The sequence below is a fragment of the Stegostoma tigrinum genome, chromosome 22 (genome assembly GCF_030684315.1).
Source record: "Stegostoma tigrinum isolate sSteTig4 chromosome 22, sSteTig4.hap1, whole genome shotgun sequence".
NCBI classification, from domain to species: Eukaryota; Metazoa; Chordata; class Chondrichthyes; order Orectolobiformes; family Stegostomatidae; genus Stegostoma; species Stegostoma tigrinum.
In genome coordinates this window covers 40140032-40161394 of record NC_081375.1, presented here as the reverse complement: position 1 = coordinate 40161394, position 21363 = coordinate 40140032, and the positions used below count along the sequence as shown (strand labels likewise).

General features: G+C 39.3%; 1 protein-coding gene across 1 annotated transcript in view; it reads right to left on the bottom strand.

Annotated features, from left to right (window-relative positions):
- Positions 1-1781: 1781 nt before the first annotated feature.
- Positions 1782-21363, bottom strand: part of LOC125463877 (heparan sulfate glucosamine 3-O-sulfotransferase 3A1-like) — a 147736-nt gene continuing 128154 nt past the window's right edge. The window contains exon 2 of the mRNA XM_048555649.1: positions 1782-2830. Coding sequence (XP_048411606.1) covers positions 2209-2830 — 622 coding nt within the window. The 3' untranslated portion in view covers positions 1782-2208. The remainder of the gene's footprint in view (positions 2831-21363) is intronic.

The window sequence follows — 21363 nt, the reverse complement described above, 5'->3', positions numbered from 1 at the left end:
TTCAAACCCATAGCAATGGTCCAGAAATCTCCTCAGTTTGATGAAACTACAATAAAACCTAAGGTAGTGAGTGAAACCAGACTGACCGCTTAATGTGCACTTAGACACCAGAAACTACAACACAAATACAGTTCTGTTGGCCATGCATAGTCCTCCTTCATAAAAACTCCTCCAAGGGCTTGTGCCAAAATTGGAAAAGCTGCCCCACAGACTACTAATACAGCAACCACGTTTCTATTGTGTTGTGTTCCACTTCTGCAGTGCTAAAGGGCATATTTTTTTGTACAGATCTAGCAACTGGAATTCCGAGAGATTGCGAAAGCCATCAGCAGCAGTAGAATCATAATTCAACCAGAATCTGTAAATTCATGGCCCAGCAAATGCCCCACTCTATCATCAAGCTTGGGTGCAAATCAGGTTCAATGAACAGTGCAGAAGGGCAGACCAGGAGCAGTACCAGGAATACATAAAAACAAGTGTTAAAATGGCGAAACTACAATACAGGATTACTTACATGTCAAACAGTGGATGCAGCATGCAACATGCTGAAATTGACAAAGCACATCAATCCTACATCAATGGGTAAAATCTCAGCTCTGCAGTCCTGCCACTTCCAATCATAAATGGCAGTAGATAATTAAACAAATAAGCAGAGGAGGCTCTAGAAATATCATATCCTCAATCATATGGTGTCCCAGCACATCAGTGAGATTTAGGTGAACATGTTTTTAGGAGTGGTATGAATTATCCTGCATCATGGAGCGATTCACAACTCATGATGTGCCCTTACCTTTCCACAGATTCCTTAGATATGAAATGGCAGTGGATCAAACTCACAGGTCTTTTCTCAGTAAATGCCAGACTTTGGGATCTGATAAAAATGTTTCATACCAATCTGTAATGCACAATAATAAGCCAGCTAGGATGACCTATTTACATATCTACACAAGAGCAAATGAGTTAAGAGCATTGCTCTCCCATTATTTTGTTACGGCATAATTTGCAGATTGTTATCTCTCTTCAGGATAAAGCATCAGCATACGGGGCAAGGTCTTGCCTTTAAGTACAGCACATGAATGAATGAATGAACGAACGAATCTCCTTTCACTCCAATTTAAGGTAGCAGCTCTTGGGAAATAACCACTCTTTGAAGTATGCCAAATAAGCCATGCAATGAAACAATGAAGCCAGAAAGTTTTGGAAATACATTATTGATTGTCTTTGAAAATCAAAATAACTGTGGATGCTGTAAGTGAGGAACACAAACAAAGTTGCTGGAAAAGCTCAGCAGGTCTGGCAGCATCTGTGGAGAAGAAAACAGAGTTAACGTTTTGGGTCCGGTGACCCTTTCTCAGAATGCCTTTGATCTTCAGGACCAAGCAGTTAGAACTGCCTGCTCTGTGTGCTTGCAATATTATTTTTCATAATTCCAGCAGGTGCAATGCATGCAACCAATTCAAAATTGCAGCAACAATCATAGACACCCACGATTTTTAAAATTTCCTCAGTGAATCCCTCTATCTTTTCAAAACAAAAGTTTACTACCATGTGAGGTGCAGTCCTCCTTTAAGTATTTCAGGCCAGTGTTAATCCCTTAAAATTCTGCACTTTGTGATCTGGCTTCCAACCACTCAGCAAAACAAACCTTTCCCCTCTTACTTCTGAAATGACTGCTTCACTCTTAGAGACAGGTGAGGATATAGCAAAAACAAAGTCAAACCATGTCTTTAAGGTAAATAGTGACTCCCAATTGCAACTGATACTGTTATAAATACCCGTAACCTTTATTAAATGTGTGCTTTTAAAAACTCATATATGAGGTAAAAGAAATTACCCAATACAGAAATAGCACCCTCAGTTAAAGCAATCTGTGAATAAAATATTATGATAATACAAAGAATCAGCAACTCTGTATGTAAAAATAACAATTTCTGTGAAAGGGTTTTGCAATTTTGAGATAACAAGTGTCTAAAACTTCTAAATAATTCCAAGTTAAACTGAACTCTAATGCAGATGTGCTAGAGTGCTCATTCTATAACATTTTGTAATATGTAGCTAATAGTTTAAATAAATAACTCAAAAAAATGCATATTTGAACATCAGGATAAAGTAGCAACAGCATCATGTCCACATTTACTCAGTATATCTTTTCATCTTATTATTTTACTCAAAAAAGTCTCATTGGTAATATTCTACATGCTTAATATTTCAGTTATCCCAGCCGAAGTTCTGTCCTGTCATTTGGTAAAACTTCATGTTGAAAGGCCGGTAAAAGTCCCTCAGCCTCTGAACCACCTCTGGGTCAATGTTGGGATGGGTTCTGCCTTTTGTTTTGCCCAGGCAGTGGGGTTTGCTGCTGCCCTCTGGCTTCTTCAAGCAGGGAAAGCCCTTGGTCTTGTTGAAATAGAAATGTTTGTCTGTGATGATTCTCTTCAGACCCAGAAAATCTTGTACTTTGCCTAGTTCACCTGCTGGGTCACTGATCAGCCTCTCTCCACTCACAAACAGAATCTGGCCCATGGGGAAATAAAGAAGCCAATTCTCCAAGTGTTTGGCATAGATGCCAATCTGAATAGCACTCCACGAGGTGTCAATCAGGCCTGTAGTCCTGTTTTTGAAGGCCAAACTCTCAAAACTGGGGATATCTGGTTTCTTCGAGAGAGTTTGCGTATAGTCAGAAATAGCCCGCGTGACAGGATCCCGAACAACCACTATCAGCTTGGCATCCTTGGACATTGCATAGATTCTGGCAGCTGCTTCCTTGGTAACAAAGTAACTTGGTGTTTTCTCCATGGTGATTTGTCCATCCAGTGTTTTAGGCATCAGGCCCCTGTAGAAACATAAATTTATATCTTGAAAAAAAATCACATAAGAAAAATTATCTAGAATTCAAATATTTTAATAATGCTAAAATTTAGTTTGGGTACAACGGAAATACAATTTAACTTTCACAGGGAACAAATTTCCTCTATATGTTCTCACACAACTTTTTCTCCCTCCCCCGTTCAAATCAATAGACAGTAAAATTAAACAGGGGTATGACAGCAACCAGTCCACTACTTTTCCTTTGCTCAGGCTGGCCTTTCGTCCCCATAGTTCTAGATATTGTTTTTTGAGCTTTTATTTTGTGCAAGAAACATTTTGGACAACAATTCAAGAAAAATGAAATAATAATTGAGTTCCTTTATTTCCTTGACTTTTACATTTCCTGTGCGAGGCAATGTGCCTCTTTTGACTCCCTTATATGCTGTGCTGAATGCTGATTGTTTGCATGAACTATCAACATTAAGTTGTATTTTGTATTGAGGCTTCCAAAGTTGTAGGCCATTCCAAAGTGTTTTACAGGAACATAATCAGACAAATCTGACACTGTGCAGAAGGAATGCTTAGAACGAGGAAGTTTGATCAAATAGAGAAGTTTCATGGGTGAATTTAATGGAGCAAATAAACCTGGAGATGCACAGAGCTTTAGAGGGGCAAGTTCAGAGTTTAGGGTTCCAGACAGCTGAAAACACACCTTGCAATGGGTAGAATGTGTAAGAAGTCTTTTGTGGAAGAATGTAGAGTTGTTGGAAGGTTGAAGGATAGAAGATATTAGAGAGACAAAGAAGAGTGAGATAGCAAGGCATTGAATATAAGGCTATGAATTTTAAAATCAAATCTCTGCAGTATTTTCATGTTACACTCAATTATAGTTGAAGCCTTTTATATTTTCACTTTTAGAAGATCGTTACTGTCAATCTTACATTCCCAGCATTTGTTTTCTATTCCCTGAATTTGTGCACATTGATTGGCATTTGCTACTTTTAAACTCAATTCCCCAACCCTTCCTGTCCTATTGTATTTGGACTATTCTTTCACTTTTTACAGCTCTTCTCTCCCTCAATTAATTAAGATAACTTTGTTTCTGTCTCAGCTTCCAAACTCATTTCTATCCAGTATCGGAGTTAATAGCTCCATGGAACCCACTGACTGTCTTTTGCTGTTCCTTTACAGTTGAATGTGTAATTATCCTTTGTGCCTTCTGATTGAGCCAATCTTTGATTTGCTCTTGAGATTTAAACCAATTAAAGCACAATGCTGGGTCCGATGGGATCTCACTGTTTACACAATACATTCACTTTGGCTTTATTTGAGAAAAACTCAGAACCACCTTGCCAAGAAATTTTATGGTTCATACAGGATTTTCATAAACTCCAAATAAAAGAGAATCTAATTTGCAAGTCTTTATACAGCAACTCCTTAATTTTCACTCAGTGATTTGAACTCAAACAAAAGCAACAAAATACTTTCCAAAAGCACAGATTGCCCACAATAGTGATTATATATAGCTACTTCTCAAACAGACTTAAACAGTTTCCATACTCCACAAGCATTTAAAAAAAATGACCACAAAGTGTTTTATGAATGATTTTAGATTTTGTCATTGTAATGTGTAAAACGCTATCAGTGAAAGATATGATTTGCTTGGCATTTTTCAAACACAATTAAGCCTGGTTTTTCTTAACACGAGCCTATCATAGCGACAGAGTTTCCTTCAGTGTTGATTTTCTAGAATTTAGTCAGTACTTTTAAAAATCTTTTTAATCGCAAGCCTGTAACACGGGCCTAGAAATTAGCTTGGGTACAGTACGTGGGGTTCATTGTGCATGACCAATAGATGCAATAACCCTGCAAATTGATGGCACTTGGCTTTTCTCCTCTTTAACAGACTCTCTATGAGCCAGAGCTGGCCATAGCTCCACAAACAGCAATAACATTTAACGGTGGGCCATCGGCCTCACAGATTCCAGGCTTCAAGTACAGGCCGAGAGAGGTGAAAGACAGGTGACAGGTAATCATAGCACCTGTGCCATCTGGAGTGGGGGGGGGGGGGGGGTTCTAGTCCATTTCAGTCATATTGTTTTTAAAAATTGCATGGCTTTGATGGTCACAGGGAAGACTTCTAAGCAGAGCAGGCCACTTACACTGCTTATTGTCAACTGGTTTCTCTGATGTGGGCATGTCGGGTGTTCAACTGAAACGGGCAAAGTTCAAAGTCACACAGTACCAGGTTATAGTCCAACAGGTTTATTTAAAATCATCAGCTTTCAGGGCACTGCTCCCTCATCAGGCAGCGCTCTGAAAGCTAATGACTTTAAATAAGCCTGTTGGAACATAATCTGGTGTCGTGCGGCTTCTGAACTGGTCTCAGGGGGAGCCTTTCAACAGTGTCTATTTTCCATAGCTAAGAGGTCTACTGCTTTAAAATAATCTCCACGGATTTGACAATGGGATGCCTGAGCAGGTTGGGGACCAGCTATCCCAATAAATTCTGGTGTCTTGCAACAATTTTCTGTTAAAACCAGGTGTGTAAAAGTTAACAAAATCACAGAAAAACACAAAGTTGGTACTGGTCCAAACTCATTTATGTCCAGTGTAGAAAGGTATACAAAATGATTTTGGGCTAGTTTAATCATTTCAGTGCTTTAAAGCAGTTTTGTTTTCCTTCATATACCTTGATGAAATGATGAAACTCATTTTGTACACATTAACATGGAACTCCAGTTCAGAACAATACAGTGTTTCCATGTTTTATTGTCTTTTTTCCCCTCTATAGCATAATGTTAAGCAACTCTAATAACCCATGTAGCCTGAATGCTCTCATACTCCGGAGCCGATGAGAGAGTTCCAGATTTGGAGCCTGGTATGGTGTTGAGTTGGTTGGTGTTATCTGATGCAATGAGGTTGTAAAGGAGGCAAAATTGTACAAGCTTTCTCAACCTCACACGTAAGGTATCATCTGGCTTGATTGACTGAGATATTTTTCTAGTTTAATTGTCCATCAGTCTTTTTCTTGGTGGGGGAGGACAGGAGTGATGTGGGGAATTGCTCTGTTCCCATAGAAAGGGAGTCTATTCAAGTAATTGAGTGGGGCAAAATGTGAAAGCAGAATTTTTCTACAGTGCTAGATTGTTGTACAATGCAGATCAGTTAAAGCAATGTTGATCGGTTCAACATTTTTACAAGCATGTTTAGAAGTTTTAGCCTTTAAGCGTTGTTTTAATGAATTCTAGGTCAAAGAGAGGTTTCCAAGTTGGCTGATTATGAAACAAGACCACAGCTTTTAAAAATCCCATCTGATAAGTGAGGAGCCTTGGCAAACCATTAAAATGAACTTTTACAAACTGAATAGACAAATGCTCCTTGAGTAGAGAAGTGGCAGTTAAATTAACTTTCATAATAGATAAAGTGAAACATCTTGCCAGGTTCTGAGATAATGTTCATCAGTAATGTAATATCTATTCTTATGTGACCTTGGACCATACTCATTTTTAATAGACACGCACAATATATTTATTTATTCCTAGCCTTGCTTTTATCATTCATACATCTATTTGTTTAGAAGCCTAATGTTAACACTTGCTCAGGCTAGGCAGGCAGCTTATGATGTAAACCCATCACTTATGGTATTTGTGTATATGCACCTGTGGATGGTGCAAATCATAATTTTTCAGATCCCATTCCCATGGTCACCTTAGAACATTACATCTGTGCAAACTATGCACAGGGACGTCAAGTACTAATGTGATGTGTGTCTGAATTTCTTACCCAGATGTCGAACTTTCCCAGCATCCCGTAAGGGTCAAATCTTGCTCAACCCTCTCCATAGGTCACCTCCATGCCTTCTATAATATGGCACTCAGAATTGTACGCATTACTCTAGCTAATGTCCGACATGATTATAGTCAAATCACTCATCAGGAATGAATTAACCGCAGTTTGTTTTATTTAAAATGGTAAAACACATTACTAGTTATGAAGCAGACATGACAGTAAACCAAATGAAGTATGCACATGCAGATTGCAAACCCAAAACCAACTAAAAGGGTCACAACATTGTATACTCACAGCATATGGAATCCTTAAAGTTGAACTTTCTTAAAGGCAAAGTACACATACAACAGGACTTGGGAAATAAAATCATTCCCAAAAAGGGAGCAAGAGTCTGCAGTGCAAGGCAAAGTCTTCTGATTGAAGTAGTGAATGTGGAGGTGCGGGTGTTGGATGATGAGCTCATTGTCATACCAAAGTGGATGATGATCAAGATGGGACTGTAAAGGGATGACGTTGAGACCTCAGCAAAGGATTAGCAATCCAGTGTCAGAGAGGGGATAGGGAAAACAGAACAAGAAATTGAGACATCATCTAAAATTTCAAGCTCCATGTGCATGGGAACGATAATAAACTCCATCTAACTATCATTCCTCCTGAATGCTTCGCTGCCTTTGACTTTGTCAATTTGCCTATCAAACATTCAATATTAGGTGATCAGAATTTTCTTCAATAAAATGTCAGAAAAACACCAAACACTGTCTTTGGCCTTTACCACAAAATCCACAACAATGCTACTGGGTTCTGGCACAGATACTGGCAACTTTCTGAATCAGGCCATTCATAACCTTGGTATCCTATCTCAGCTTGAGATAAACTTCCAAATACATATCTACTCCAACAAAACTATATCATTTGACTTCAATAATATCATCTGGCCCCAGGTGATGTGTGGCTGAAATTCTCATCAATGCCTTTGAAAATGCTGGCCTCATTATTCCTTAACTACTCCTCACACTTAACATACTTCCCAAATTTGAACTTGTCTAGAATTCTGTCATCAGCACTTCAACTCACACCAAATTCCACTCAACGATAGCAAAAATCATCTTCAACGAGGGAATCTAACAATCATCCTTTAACATCCAATGGTATCTCCATCCCTGAATCTCCTAATATCAATATCTTGGCAGTTACCACTGACCAGAAACTGAACTGAACCATATAAATACTGTGGCAAGTAACTTATCTCTTGATTCCCCAAAGATTGTCACCTATAAGTCAAAGATTGGACGGAATTCTCTATGTTTTTACGGATGAGTGCAGCTCCAACAAAACTTCAGAAGCTTGACACCCTCCAGGACAAAGCCACCCATTAGATTGGCACTACATCCACAAACATTTAGTCTCTCCACTACTGATGCTCAACAGAATCAGTGTGAACCATCTACAAGATGCACTGGAGAAATTCATCAAGGCTCCTTGGACAGCACCTTCCACCACCACCTGTAAGTTCCCTCCATGCTGCACACTGCCCTGATTTTGAAAGATGCCACCATTTCTTCAGTGCCGCTGGATCAAAATTCTGCAACTTCTTCCATTATGGGTCTAGCTACAGCAAATAGAATTAGAGGTGCAAGAAAGTAGCTCACGACCACCTTCTCAAGGGCAACTAGGGATGTGTAAGAAATGTTGGACCAGCCAGCAATATCCACATCACATGAATGAATAAAACATCAGAGGGAAGAGCAAGGAGGAGGTTTCAGAAGCCCACCTTGCCTCTCATCCATGCTTCTGAAAGCCCCCAGATTGGGGCAATTAGATGTCCACCTTCCCAACCCAGCAGGTAGGTTGTCATGGTTTCCTAGTAGAAGCTAGTCACATTTCTTGCCTATCACAGGTTAGCGAGGAGGTGCCAAGTTGAAGTTTATAAGTATTCAATATTTGGTCATTTAAGAGCCTTAATGGGTTACAAGAAGATCACCCAATGGAACATCCTCCCCAAAACATAACTATTAAGGTGGCAACAGTGGGTGAATTTCTCTCCAGGGCAAATCTGGCCAACTCTTTACAACTTGCCTAATTTTCCTTTCTAGATACTTCCAGTGAGGTGAAAATCATGCCTGAAGTTTATTGTACCACTAAAAAAAAGCTAAAATAATCTGATATTTTCCCAATCTCTTTTCCTTACCAGAAGACATACAACTTTTCTTTCTGTTTTCAAATCACGTGTCAGTAGGGTGAAGTCCCTGAATGTGCAAATATTATAGCAATGACTGATCGCAACAGCACACATACAGCTGGGATAATAATGGAATGATCGAGAGCAGGAGCCACAACAGACTCGCCTATCTTTAACCAACCGCATTGCTACCAACAGCAATACCCCATACCATTACTCCAGACAAGATCTACTTAAAATAGCATACAGCCACTATATGAAACCGGATCCTTGTCAGACTTTACAGCTGAGACAGGAGGGTCAACATTCTATCATGGATACAGGTAAGCTACAAATTATAAGGTCTCGGTATAAAATTCACTGGAAAAACCGGGAGGCTGTTGTTCAATGCTCCACCAGCATAGAAATATATTCTCTCCAGCACCACTGAACTGTGGCTGGTGTGTGTACTATCTACAGAACGAGATACAGCAACTCCTCATGGCTCCTTAAGCAGTTCCTTGTAAATCTACAACCTCCACTACCCAGAGGACAGGGCAGCAGGTACATGCAAACAGCAGTCCCTCCACTTTCCTCTCTATCTCTCCATTTTCTTCCACTGAAAGCCAAGATGGGAGATTTCCTTTGGGGGATGTCATTACTGACAGTGACGGAACTATACAACAAAAGGTTAAGTAGCAGAACAGTTGTAATAATGGTTGCTCTAAAACAGAACAACAACTGAAAAATATTTTTCTAAGAAACTAAAAACAAATGTCAGAAGAGTTTTAAGATGATCCATTATTTTTCTAACATGACCTTTAACTGAGCTTGTGCTCACACCAGCCTTGACCACCACATACTCTTGGAAGTGAGTATGATTCACAGCGCAACACACACACAGACATCAGCAAATTGTATTCAGCTCATTCTTTTCTCATTCTCATGTCAATATTTATAAGACTAGGTGGTAGAAGCAGAAACAGGCCATTCAGCCCACTGAGTCTATTCCACCATTCAATGAGGTCATGGCTGACCTGATAATCCTCAATTTCCCTTTCCAGTCTTTTCCCCATACGCATCTGTGCTCTTACAGAATAAAATCCATTGCAGCTTTGAATAAACTCACAACCACCTCAACTGCCCTCTGTGGTAAATAATTCCACAGATTCATTATCCTCGGAGAAGAAATTTCTCCATTAGCTCTGTCTTAAATAGACTATTAATGAAGATCACACCCACCTGAACCCCACATTCCCCGCCCCAGTTTCCACAGAAAGAAAGTCAGTGCACAATGCGGGTGGTGATTCAACACATTTGGCTTTTGATAATTTACAAATGGGTTTTGAATAGAGCAAACAGGCTTGGTTGGAAAATCCTCAGGCAGTCATGGCTCAGAACTGATTTTGTTTCAAGGGGGTAGTGCAGCGGTTGGCACCGCTGCCTCACAGCACCAGAGACCTAGGTTCGCTTCTACCCTTGGGCGATGGCTTGTGTGGGTGTTTGTACATTCTCCCTGTGCTTGTTTCAGTTTCCTTCCACAGTCCATAGGTCTGTGCTTTGGGTGAATTTGCTATGCTAAATGGCCCCATGGAGTCCAGGTAACTGTAGGGCTAGGTGGATGAGCCATGGGAAATGCAGAGTTACAGGGACAAGGATAGCGGAGTGGGTTTGGACGGGATGCTCTTTGCTGGCTGGTGTGGAGATAATGGGCTGAATGGCCTACCTCCACACTGTAGAATTATTGTCATTCAAATTAAGATTCTTTGTTATTTTATTATTACGCATTGCAAAATAGATGGACTTTTTGATGTGATGGGAACAGGCTGTTTCAACATGCCACCTTCAGACAAGCGCCTAATTAAGTTAGGCACTGTGCCCGGATACATTCACTCTCTTTTGGCCACTTAAAAACACTGGTTTTCAAGGCAATAGTACTAAATCAGCAGATTTTTGTAAACAGGCTCATTCTCAAAACAATGTCCCAGTCTGTAACTGAACCAGGTTGAGCTGTTACTCTTCTTCATCAAAAATCACTCAAACTGAGCAACTTGAATGACAAACAGCAGCTTTGTTTCTTTACTGCAGTAATTCGTGTTGCAGGATGGAGAAGATGAATATTATGAAAAACTAAGACATCACAGGATGGAAGAAAGTGTCTGATAGCAACTGGACTGGCACACAGTTATGTTCAGATGGCGACACTAAAACTTGAGGCAGTTGCCACAGAGGTGCCTTGGGAAAGGCCACTTTCTAAGGTGATCCTGCTGTGGGACACAAAGGGGTCTAGAATCCTTCATGCTGTTTGTTTGTCATGGAATGAACATTATAAATAAAAGCTGCAATCGCAAACATACTGAGGCATTTTAGAGTGCCAAGTGTATCGAAAGAAATTGATCTCATTTGCACTTTATGTGAGGTCAACTGCCTTGGAACGTATTTTCATATAAGTTATGAATATTCAGGGGAACAAAAGTGCCTGATAGCTATTTGATTTTCTGGCATGCTCAAATGTTAATAAGAACATCTGTGGCAGACACTTCTCCTGGTTTTCACTGTAGTTCCATGAGTTTTGTTTGGAACCCATTTTATATCAAAAGGAATCAGTCTTGAATGAATAGTATCAGAGATGATGGATAATGGGAACTGCAGATGCTGGAGAATCCAAGATAATAAAATGTGAGGCTGGATGAACACAGCAGGCCAAGCAGCATCTTGAATGAATATCTGACAAAGATATTCCATCTGTGTTCAAATCATATTGGAATTTGCTTCAGGAAAATTGTGTCACCTTGCCTCATCACTAGTACCTAAATATTTTATTGCAGTGAAAATAATTCCATTACCTTCCCTTTTCTCCCTGTAACCTCAGAATTATTATGAGAAAAGGAAAAATACATGAGACTATGATGGCAGCAAACTTACTCCATCTAGACAATGTGATTTACTGGATCGAAAACAGAAATTGCTGGAGAAACTCAACAGATCTGGCAGCATCTGTGCAGAGAAAGCACAGCTAACATTTCCAGTCCAGTGATCAGCAATTTTTGTTTTTGTTTTATCCACAGTTGTTTGTTTTATTTTAGTGATTTACTTCAAAATGACCTGACGGCGTGGGTCATCTCCAACAATTAGAGATTCAACAGGTTGGACTTGAAAAGTGAATTGTGTGGGTCTCCTGACATGTAAATTGAAACATTTTGCACCATAACATTTTTTTATATATGATTATCATAGATTATTCAGTACCATCTTTTGAAGATTGCTTTGCTCCAAGTTGATGAAAACACCCTTCACTCTGTCAACAAAGTAGGCAAAGATTCATAAGATCTTACAGTAGATGATGAAGCCATTTGGCCCCTTGTGTCTCTTCCACCTCTTTAAGCATGAGATATTTAACTCAATAGCTGAGAACTTCCCTTTGCAACATTACCTTTGTTCTCAGAATAATTGTTAGTGAACATGCATTTGTTTGAATCTGTGACAATGTTGTACTGAAGATCTGCGAGTTAGCCTGGCTGCTTCTCATGAAAGACAAAGGGTTCTTGTATTTACAATTAATGTGTTCATGTTTATAAGATTGTGGTTTGGGCCAACTGCGTATGGTTGGATTATTAATGATTTACAGCTGTTCTCTGCCACTTCAATCTATTCTCAAGCTCAGGGAATTTCAAATTCAAAAGTCAAAAGAACAGTTTAATTATTTATTAAAACTTCTGGCACTGCTTGAAGGAGAGCTTTGTGTACAATACTTCAGCTCATAATAGCACTGCACAGCAAAGCAGGTTACATTCTGATAGCTAAATCCCAAATGAAAAGAGACTTGCCTGCACCACTTAGTGTGATGCATAAAGAACATACAGATTGTGGATATTTGTAAAGGATGACTTTAATTAGCTGGGAATCTGCTGGAACCCAAAATAGGGAACAATTTATGTGGCTATGGAATGTTGGTCAGGTTTACACCAGATGTTTTATTTCAGGCTAAACACCACTTTAGGAATAAAAGATAAAATTTGACAGAAATTTTATTCCAATCCAAAGTGAGTTTAAGATATTACTTTAAGTTTTGATGACATGGAATTCCCCATTAAGCAGGAGTTTATCGACGTAGATATGGTCTTGATGCAGCTCAAAGTGAGTACCACAGAAAATTTTGGCAATTACAGGCAAATGGTGTATCGTTTATAATCCTGAGCAATGCAGCATTACAAAGTGAATCTGTGTCAAAATGCTGGTTTTCAAATCTCTTCATACCCTCACACTTCCTGACTCCTGTTATCTTATAAAGCTCTACAAACTTCTGACAAACCTGCGATCCAACTGTGGCCTCCTGCATTCCCTTTTCCTTCCCACCACCATTTGCAGCAATATCAGTGACAATCCAGGGAGCTCAGAAGTCCCTTCAAAATTCTTTGCCTCTCTACCTTTCACCACTCTTTAGGAAACCAGTATAGTTACTGATAACTAATAGGATATGGTTAATATTACAACTTTAGAAGTAGTTAACATTACTTTCCAAATTTTATTTAAAGTGCTGCTTATTATGATTGTTTACGGATGTAGTAAACAATGGTTTCTTCAGTTAGGGCATGTTTGTAAAATATTGTACTGTAGATGGGTCAGAGGTGTTGCAACAGGAATAGGCTAGTTTTCTTAGATAGACCCTTGGACCAATGACTTCCTGTAACTTCACAGTTGTGAATCCTGAGGTGGCTAAACTGTCTAATACTGGATTCACTTGCTTCGCTGTAGGTAGAGAAGCTGGTGTTTGCTAAGGCGGGGGTAGATGGGGTTTTTGAGTTCTCACTAATTTCTCCCACTGCTTGTGTTTGGAGATACCCAATGGTTGGCACCTTCACATTCACTTCATCTCCACTTCATATGATCTCAGCCAAGAGATTTCTGTGACTCAGGAGAGATGGCCTCCTGGTAACTGTGTGTCCTGACAAAGCTCGGAGTATGGCATTTGGTTTGGAAGTCTTGTGCACATGATGTGGCCTACCTAGCACAGCAGACCAACAGTAACAAGTGCCTCAATGCTGGGGCATTGGGCTGAGAGAGAACACTGATATTGGAGTGTCTATCCTGCCAATGGATTTGCAGAATTTTGTGGAGTCAGTGCTGATGATATTTTTCTAGTGATTTGAGATCTTTGTTGTACATAAGGCCAATAAGAAATAGGAACAGAAGTAGGCCATTTGGTCCCTTGAGCCTGCTCTGCCACTCAATAGGATCACAGCACATCCAACATTTCTCACATTCATTTCCCCACCTTTTCAAAGTAAGTCTTTATTCCTCGACTGATCAAGAATCTATCAATCTGAGCCTTAAATACACATAAAGACTCTGCTCCCACAGCTCTCTGTGGAAAGAGTTTCAAAGATTCACAACCCTTTGAGCAAAGAAATTCCTCCTCATCTCAATCTTAAATTGGCATCCCTTTCTTCTGAGACTGTTCCCTCTGGTCCTAGACTCTTCCATGAAGGGCAATGTCCTCTCAGCATTTACCATCTCAAGCCCCTTAAGGGTCCTGTCATGTTTCAATGAGATCATCTCCCATCCTTCTAAACTCCAGTGAGTTGAGTCCAAACCTGTTTAGGACTTTTCTCATAGGACAATCCCTCCATACCAGGAATTGCCCTAATCAACCTTCTTTGAACTGCTTCCAATGAAATGGTATATTTCCATGAATATGGGAACCAAAACTACCCATAGTACCTCTGATGTGGTTTCACCAGCACCTTGGAAAGTTGTACTAAGACTTCCCTACTCTCGCACTCCAATCCCCTTGAAATAAGGTCAACATTTCATTAGCCTATCTGCCTAACTGCAGTACTTGTGTGCTAGTTTTCTATGTTTCACACGCAAGTACATCCAAGAGTTTTCATGCTGTAGCTTATCTCCATTTAGATAATACTGTTCTTTTGTTGTCCCTTCCAAATTGAAGAATTTCAAATTTTCCGTCATTATATTCCATTTGCCAATTTTTGTTCACTTATTAACCTGTCAATATCTGGATTTCTAAAGCTTTTGTGTGAAGTCATACTCCCTCATTTTACTACTGAATGGTTCGACTTTCACTTTAAGATCATGCCTTCTTAATTCTTGAATCCTTTATGAAAGATAAAAGCTGCTGTGTATTCATTTGTAAGGAGGTTATAAGGAGAAGTTGGATAAAATTGGATTGTTTTCGCTGGACCATCTGAGGCTGAAGGATAATCTGACAGAAGCATTGAAAAAATCTGACAGGCATGGATAGCAGGGACACCCTTTTTCCAAGGGTGGAAATGTCAAAAATTACCGAGAGTAGGATGAAAAAGTGAGGGGAAAAGTTTAAAAAAAATGCAGAGAAAAGTTTTTTTTTTAAAAGAGTATGGTCAGTGCCGGGAACATACTGCCAGGAGTGGTGATAGAAGCAGATATGCCAGCAATGTTTAGGAGGCACATGACAAATGAACAAACAGGGATTAGAGGGATATGGACCACATGCAGGCGGATGAGATTAGTTTAGAATGGCAACATGGTCAGCCCAGACATGGTGAACTGAAGGGTCTGTTCCTTGGCTGTACAGTTCTATATTGACATTGGTTATGATTGTACTCAGTTAGCTTAGTGCATCATTCAATCTCAAACTAAAGGGAACACCAGTTTGTGAAAAAAGCCTTTCCTCATAATTGGCCTCAGATGTTAGCGTAGTGGTAACGTCATTAGTCTAATAATTCAAAGGCCTAGTCTAAGGCTTCTGGAATGGTTCAACTCTCACCACGGCTGCTAGTAGAATTCAAATGGAATTTACAAAGTTAAAAAATATATTTATAAAGGCTAGTCTTAGCAATGGTGTCCATGAACTCTTAAGTTGTTGTCAAGTCTATGTGGTTCACTGATTGCCTTGATGGAAGGCAATCTGTCTATTCTAGATCTGTCTGACTCCTGAGTCATGGCCACCTTAACTCTCACTGAATTGAACAGGACTGTAATCTACAGACAACCATTGATTTTCTACACTACAGTCTCTCTCCCAGCATGAGAAAAAAAATAAACAGTGAAGATACAGTAAGAGTATGATAGATAAACCAGAATGGTGAGTAAAATTCTCAAATCGGCAAATTACTGATCTTGTCGCAAGATATTCAAATGAAGAATGATACATCGCTGACCTACAAACAGATGATCAAGACAATAAAATGGCCCAATTCTTCATTACTTTAGGAAATGAATATTTGAAAAGAGTTGATTCCTCACGTTTTTCTGACAACAGTTGGAGACATGCTGAGCAGATCATCAATCTCAAAAGATTGGTTCAAGGTTAGGGTAATATTCGAATTCACAGGCTTGAATTTCAGTTTTACACACATACATACATATGAACATACAAAACTGCAGCCGTGGAGCATTTGGTATTTCAAGCCTGTTTCACTATTCAACAACATCATAGTCGATCTGTTTATCTAGTGAGAATCTATCCAACTCTGCCTGAAAAATGATACAATGACCCCTGCTTCCACTGCTGTCTGAGACAGAGCGTTCAAAAACTACACAACGTTCTGAGGCAAAAAGAAAATTCTTCTCTTCTTTGTCCAAAAAGACTGACTGAGGGTAAGCAGTCTGAAAATAGTGCCTGTTAAACCCAGCCTGTCTAACCTATCCTTATTAGATGACTCACTCATTTGAGGTATCTGTCTAGAAAACTTCTCTGAAATAACTTCAATGCAGTTGCATCCTTCCTTAAATAAGAAGAACAAAACTGTACACATATTTGCAATGTGGTTTCACCAATGGCATGTTTAACAGAAGCATAACATCCTTACTTTTATGTTGAATTCCTCTCATTATGAAGTTAGTCATTGATTATATGCTGTATTTGTCTTTTGTCTCATACACTTCCTACCCAACTGAATACACTTGATTACTTGTGGAAAAAAAATGAAGGAATGGTACAGAAATGTGATTGAAAAGCACATAGACAATAGAAACAAGAACAGAAATTGGGCCTTTGGGTCACTGGACCCGAAATGTTAACTCCGACTTCTCTCCACAGATGCTGCCAGATCTGCTGAGTTTTTCCAGCAATTTCTTTTTTTAGTTCCTCCAACAATCTACAGTTCTTTCAGCTTTTATGACGACTATTATTTCAGTTTCATTCAGACAAACTGTACGCATTCAAAACAATAACACCAATACATCAATATGTGGAATGATGGAAAATAAACGTGCCCAAATAGATTGTACAACACATACTAGAAGCAATGTCTGTTCTAGGGCAGAACAGAAGGCAAGTTCAAATTGGATATGATAATCTACAGGTAAACCAAGATGATGTTTCACATACTGGAACAATTGTGTTAATATCAGAAGACAATATATCCATAATGAATTGTTCATTCCAATCTATATTAGCAGACTACACACAACAACATGAATGTATGCAACAAATCCCGAGTACACAATCTGGTCTTATACAAATTCACTGAAATGCATCATATTGTGTAAACATAAGACCTGCACAAGTGTCATTTATGATCTGTATCCACATAGGTTTTTCATAAGAAATCTTATCCTTTGATTGAAAAGGGGGAATGTTGCGATCTAGAGATTACAAAGTTTGGAGCTGGATGAACACAACAGGCCAAGCAGCATCTTAGAAGCACAAAAGCTGACATTTCAGGCCTAGGCCCTAGTACATATCAGCGAAGCGTATACTTATTTGGAGAGTTACATTATGATACCAGTGTGTTTTTATCCCATGTGATATTGTTGCATCAAGATATTGAAACATCATGAATAATGCTGCTATACTTTGAATATAATAAGCAAGTCAGTCAGTAGATCAGCTTAAGCCCAAGCTATAACAATGGCTATGGTAAAGTAGTAATAGTAGTTGTTTGGTAAATAAATCTTCTAATATATGTTCTCAGTAGGAACCTAGTCTCAGTGTTCATGTTATGAGGATGAAAAGAATAACTGTATAACCCCAAGAACACACCAGACTTTTCACAAAATAAACAACAGAGCTTTTGACAGGGTGATCTTCCTGTCAGAGTTTGAGATTGGGATGAGCAGTAATCTTTCCAAAGTTTAGTTGCACGAAGTTAAGATTCATGGAATATACTGCAGAAGCTGTATGACAGTTGCATTGGACAAGTTGAGAAAGATTATTGGAGGTGCAGAGCTGAGTATCATCAAAATAAGTGAAGAAGCTAAATACCGATGTTTCAGTTCTGTTAGCACAAGATTATAGGTAGACAAGGGATAGTAAAGAATTAAGATGGATCTGGACCCCCTGACGACTTTAGGATGATGGTAATGGGTTCAGAAGGCAAACAACTGCTAGAGATATTTTTGATGTGAGTGCATCAGTAAAAATGGAAGCAATTGTAAACCATCTCAATGATTGAACAGTGCTGAAGATGAATGGTGTGGTTACCATACAGGCAGAATGAGAAGGGATAATGTGCTATGATTGTAACCACATAGACATGAATTTGGTTAGGACTAACTTGTTGCTGTGAGAGGTGTATTAGTCAGCAAAGGAGGATTAAAACCACCCCCATCCATTTTATGCAAAGGAAAACAGGATATCAATTTGAACACGAAATTTCAGACCTTAGATTGGGATTTAATGGCCAATTTAGATTCTCAACGGACAATTAATTCTGTCAGATAAGGTCTATTAGCCACTGACTGACACTATAATCATTTAAAAATCACATTAAATCAAATGGTTCTTTTAATCTGCAGCACTGGACTTGGAAATATTGGGTCAGATTTTCAGTGCAAGGGGTGAGACTTCAGCATCCAGATGTCACAGCAGCTGTGCAATCTCCAGGACGTGTGCTATGTATACTCACTGAAAAGGTGCAGAAGCCCATGCAACATTGTTCTTGAGGGCTCACTGCTTCAAATGCCAATGAAGGAATTAGTGCAAATTTGGGATAATTTCCCAGTCATTATGAACTAATTACACTTTTAAAATTTACACCTGTATTTTCAGGCATAATGGGCCACCTCTGAAGTTGTGAATTCTTAATGAGGAGGAGAAGTTGAAACAATTTGGATTTTTGACAGTATTTACGAGAAAACCTTTTAAGAAATCCTTGCTTATTTATGCTGAAAAGTCATTGATTTCTACTTTATAATAAGGTGTTTGAAATATTACATTTTAAAATGATTTCTGATCAAAATTACCATACTACTAAAAATGCACTGATGTTTCTCATTTTGCAAAACGAATTGTGTGTATTAAAAACTTGATTTTTCCAATGCCTTTTCAATGGGGTTTTCCAAAATCTTTTACTCCAGCAGCCTTATTTTACTTAGTCTTTGTGGTGCAGAGACTATAAGCCTATAATCACCTGCTGTTTATGTCTGAATCAGGCTATGTTGCTAGGTCTCGTGAAATGTTGATGATATTCTTGCTCTAGCTTCATGTGGAGATTTTTAGATGTCAATGGTGAGCACTGAAGCCCAAAATCTAGGTCCCTGCGGAAGGACCTGACATTTTACATGCATTGGATACTACCTCGTACAGAAGGTACCCTGCAACGATCATTAGGGACAAAGTAAAACATTGTAATTGTCTAAGACTGTTGGAAAATATATTTCCAGATAGTTCTTTTTTCTCCTGTTTATCCAGTTGCCATTCACATTGCTTCAGGTTAAGTGGCAAGTTGTGAGAGATGGACTGAAAAAAGCCAGGAGGATTTTCCGTCTCTGTCACTGGGTGAAATCCTCTGGACCTGGAAGTGGTAGGTGGGAGGTGGGAAAGAGACTAAATTATGTGGGATTGTGGTGGACCAGAATTTTGGATTGTCAATCTGTCTCTGTATATCCAAGATGCTTCTTTTTGCTGTAGTCGTATCCTTAAGACTTTTGGGCCCCTCTTTTGTCATTGCTGCCCCACCACCATTGTGCCCATGCCCTTGCTCAAATTCAAGTCAGGAAGGCTGAAGCTCCACCACCATTTCGAGACCCTAAAGCGGTTGACTTTTAGTGCCTCTTCCCTCCTGAGCTGCAACTACTTCAGCTCCAGGTGAGACAAAGAGAGAGTTAGCCAACACCCTGGTTAAGTACTGCAGGCAAGTTGTCAGTTTTGGCAGGGGCCCTGCCTCAATCTGGGCACAGTGCCAGGGATGGCTGTCCACAGTCATTGCTTCTGACCTTTCTGTTGTCCTCTCCGCTCCTCATGGGGCCTACCTGCTGACAAGCCATGATCCAAAACTTAACTTGCCTGTTCATAATTTTTCGTCCAGGAAGTCTGGTGGGGTGTTTCCCACAGTTCAAAGCAGCCACTCAGAATTCTGGAGGTACCAACCTTTGATTGGGCGATATTTGATGGCAGCCTGTGCTTCCTGATTTGGAGCCCTAAGTCCAATGGAATGTCACGGGCTGCCAATCAACTGCCCGATCGCCAGAATATTCCTTTCTCACCTTTGTATCGCCTGGCTTTCTCTCTCAGAAACTCTCCTGCTTTTAGACTTGGTTTGAAAATGGGGAGATTCCACCCATTATTTGATGAAGACTCAGCATTTAATTTACTTCCTAAAATTTGCGAACATGATGCCTGTGGGTGAAGCATCACAGTCTGAACTTGTGTAGTGAAGTATATCAGATACGGATATTAATGCTCCCTGCTAATAAGACAAAACTTTTTCCCCAGCTTTCTGGAGGCTGTAAACTTTGTGGAAAATTGTAAAAGATTAAACAGCATTTGAAAGTTTTCAGCAGCTTTCAGAGCAAGTGAAAATAGTGAGGAGCGTAAATAATCTTTTGCTGTGTTTTTGAAAAAGCAACATTGGATCTGATTTCCAACTTGAAAGAGAAAGAAAATCTTGAACCTGATATAATGATAGACGAGACTGAGAGGTTCTAGAATGGTAAACAAAACCTGATTTATAAAAGACAATGATTTTTTTTACACAAGTAGAATACAGGAAAAATCATGATTTGTGTGAAATTAAATGAAGAACTTGCATTAGTACCTGTGAAGCTGAGAATTGGCAATATTGGTGATAGGTGCCTCAGCCATTTGTATGGTTTGAAATAATTCTCTGTGGCAAACTCGGGTACATTTAATGTTAGTCAACATAATACACAACTATGGATCAGAAGTAAAAGATGAACAGCAGCATTGTGGAAGCACTTCAGGACCTTGGAGCAAGCTTGCAATGATATCTTAGCTGCACATCGCTGAATATAAATACCACGGTGTAGGTAGAGTTAGAACAGCAAGGCAGATCACTGGAGTTTGCATGCTGGAGTGGAAGATTTATATGACCGTATGGACGTGACACAAAGGAGAAAGATTAGTCCTTACCTAATATAATTATAAAGTAGAGACTGGTACATCTATGATTATAAACAATTTAGTGTCAACGCACAATGGATAATGGGATAATGTTACTTTAAATTCTCAGCCTAAAGACAGACATTGGCTTAGCCTCCTCCTGAACCAGTCTGCAAAGAATCCAGTTTCTTGGTGTGGTATCAAGCTATGTGATAAAAGAAATGGAGCAAAGTGTTACATGGTGAAGAAAATAGAACCACTCTTAGAATATGCAAGAAAGAAGAATACACTTTCTGACGTGAAATCCGAAATGGAAACAGCG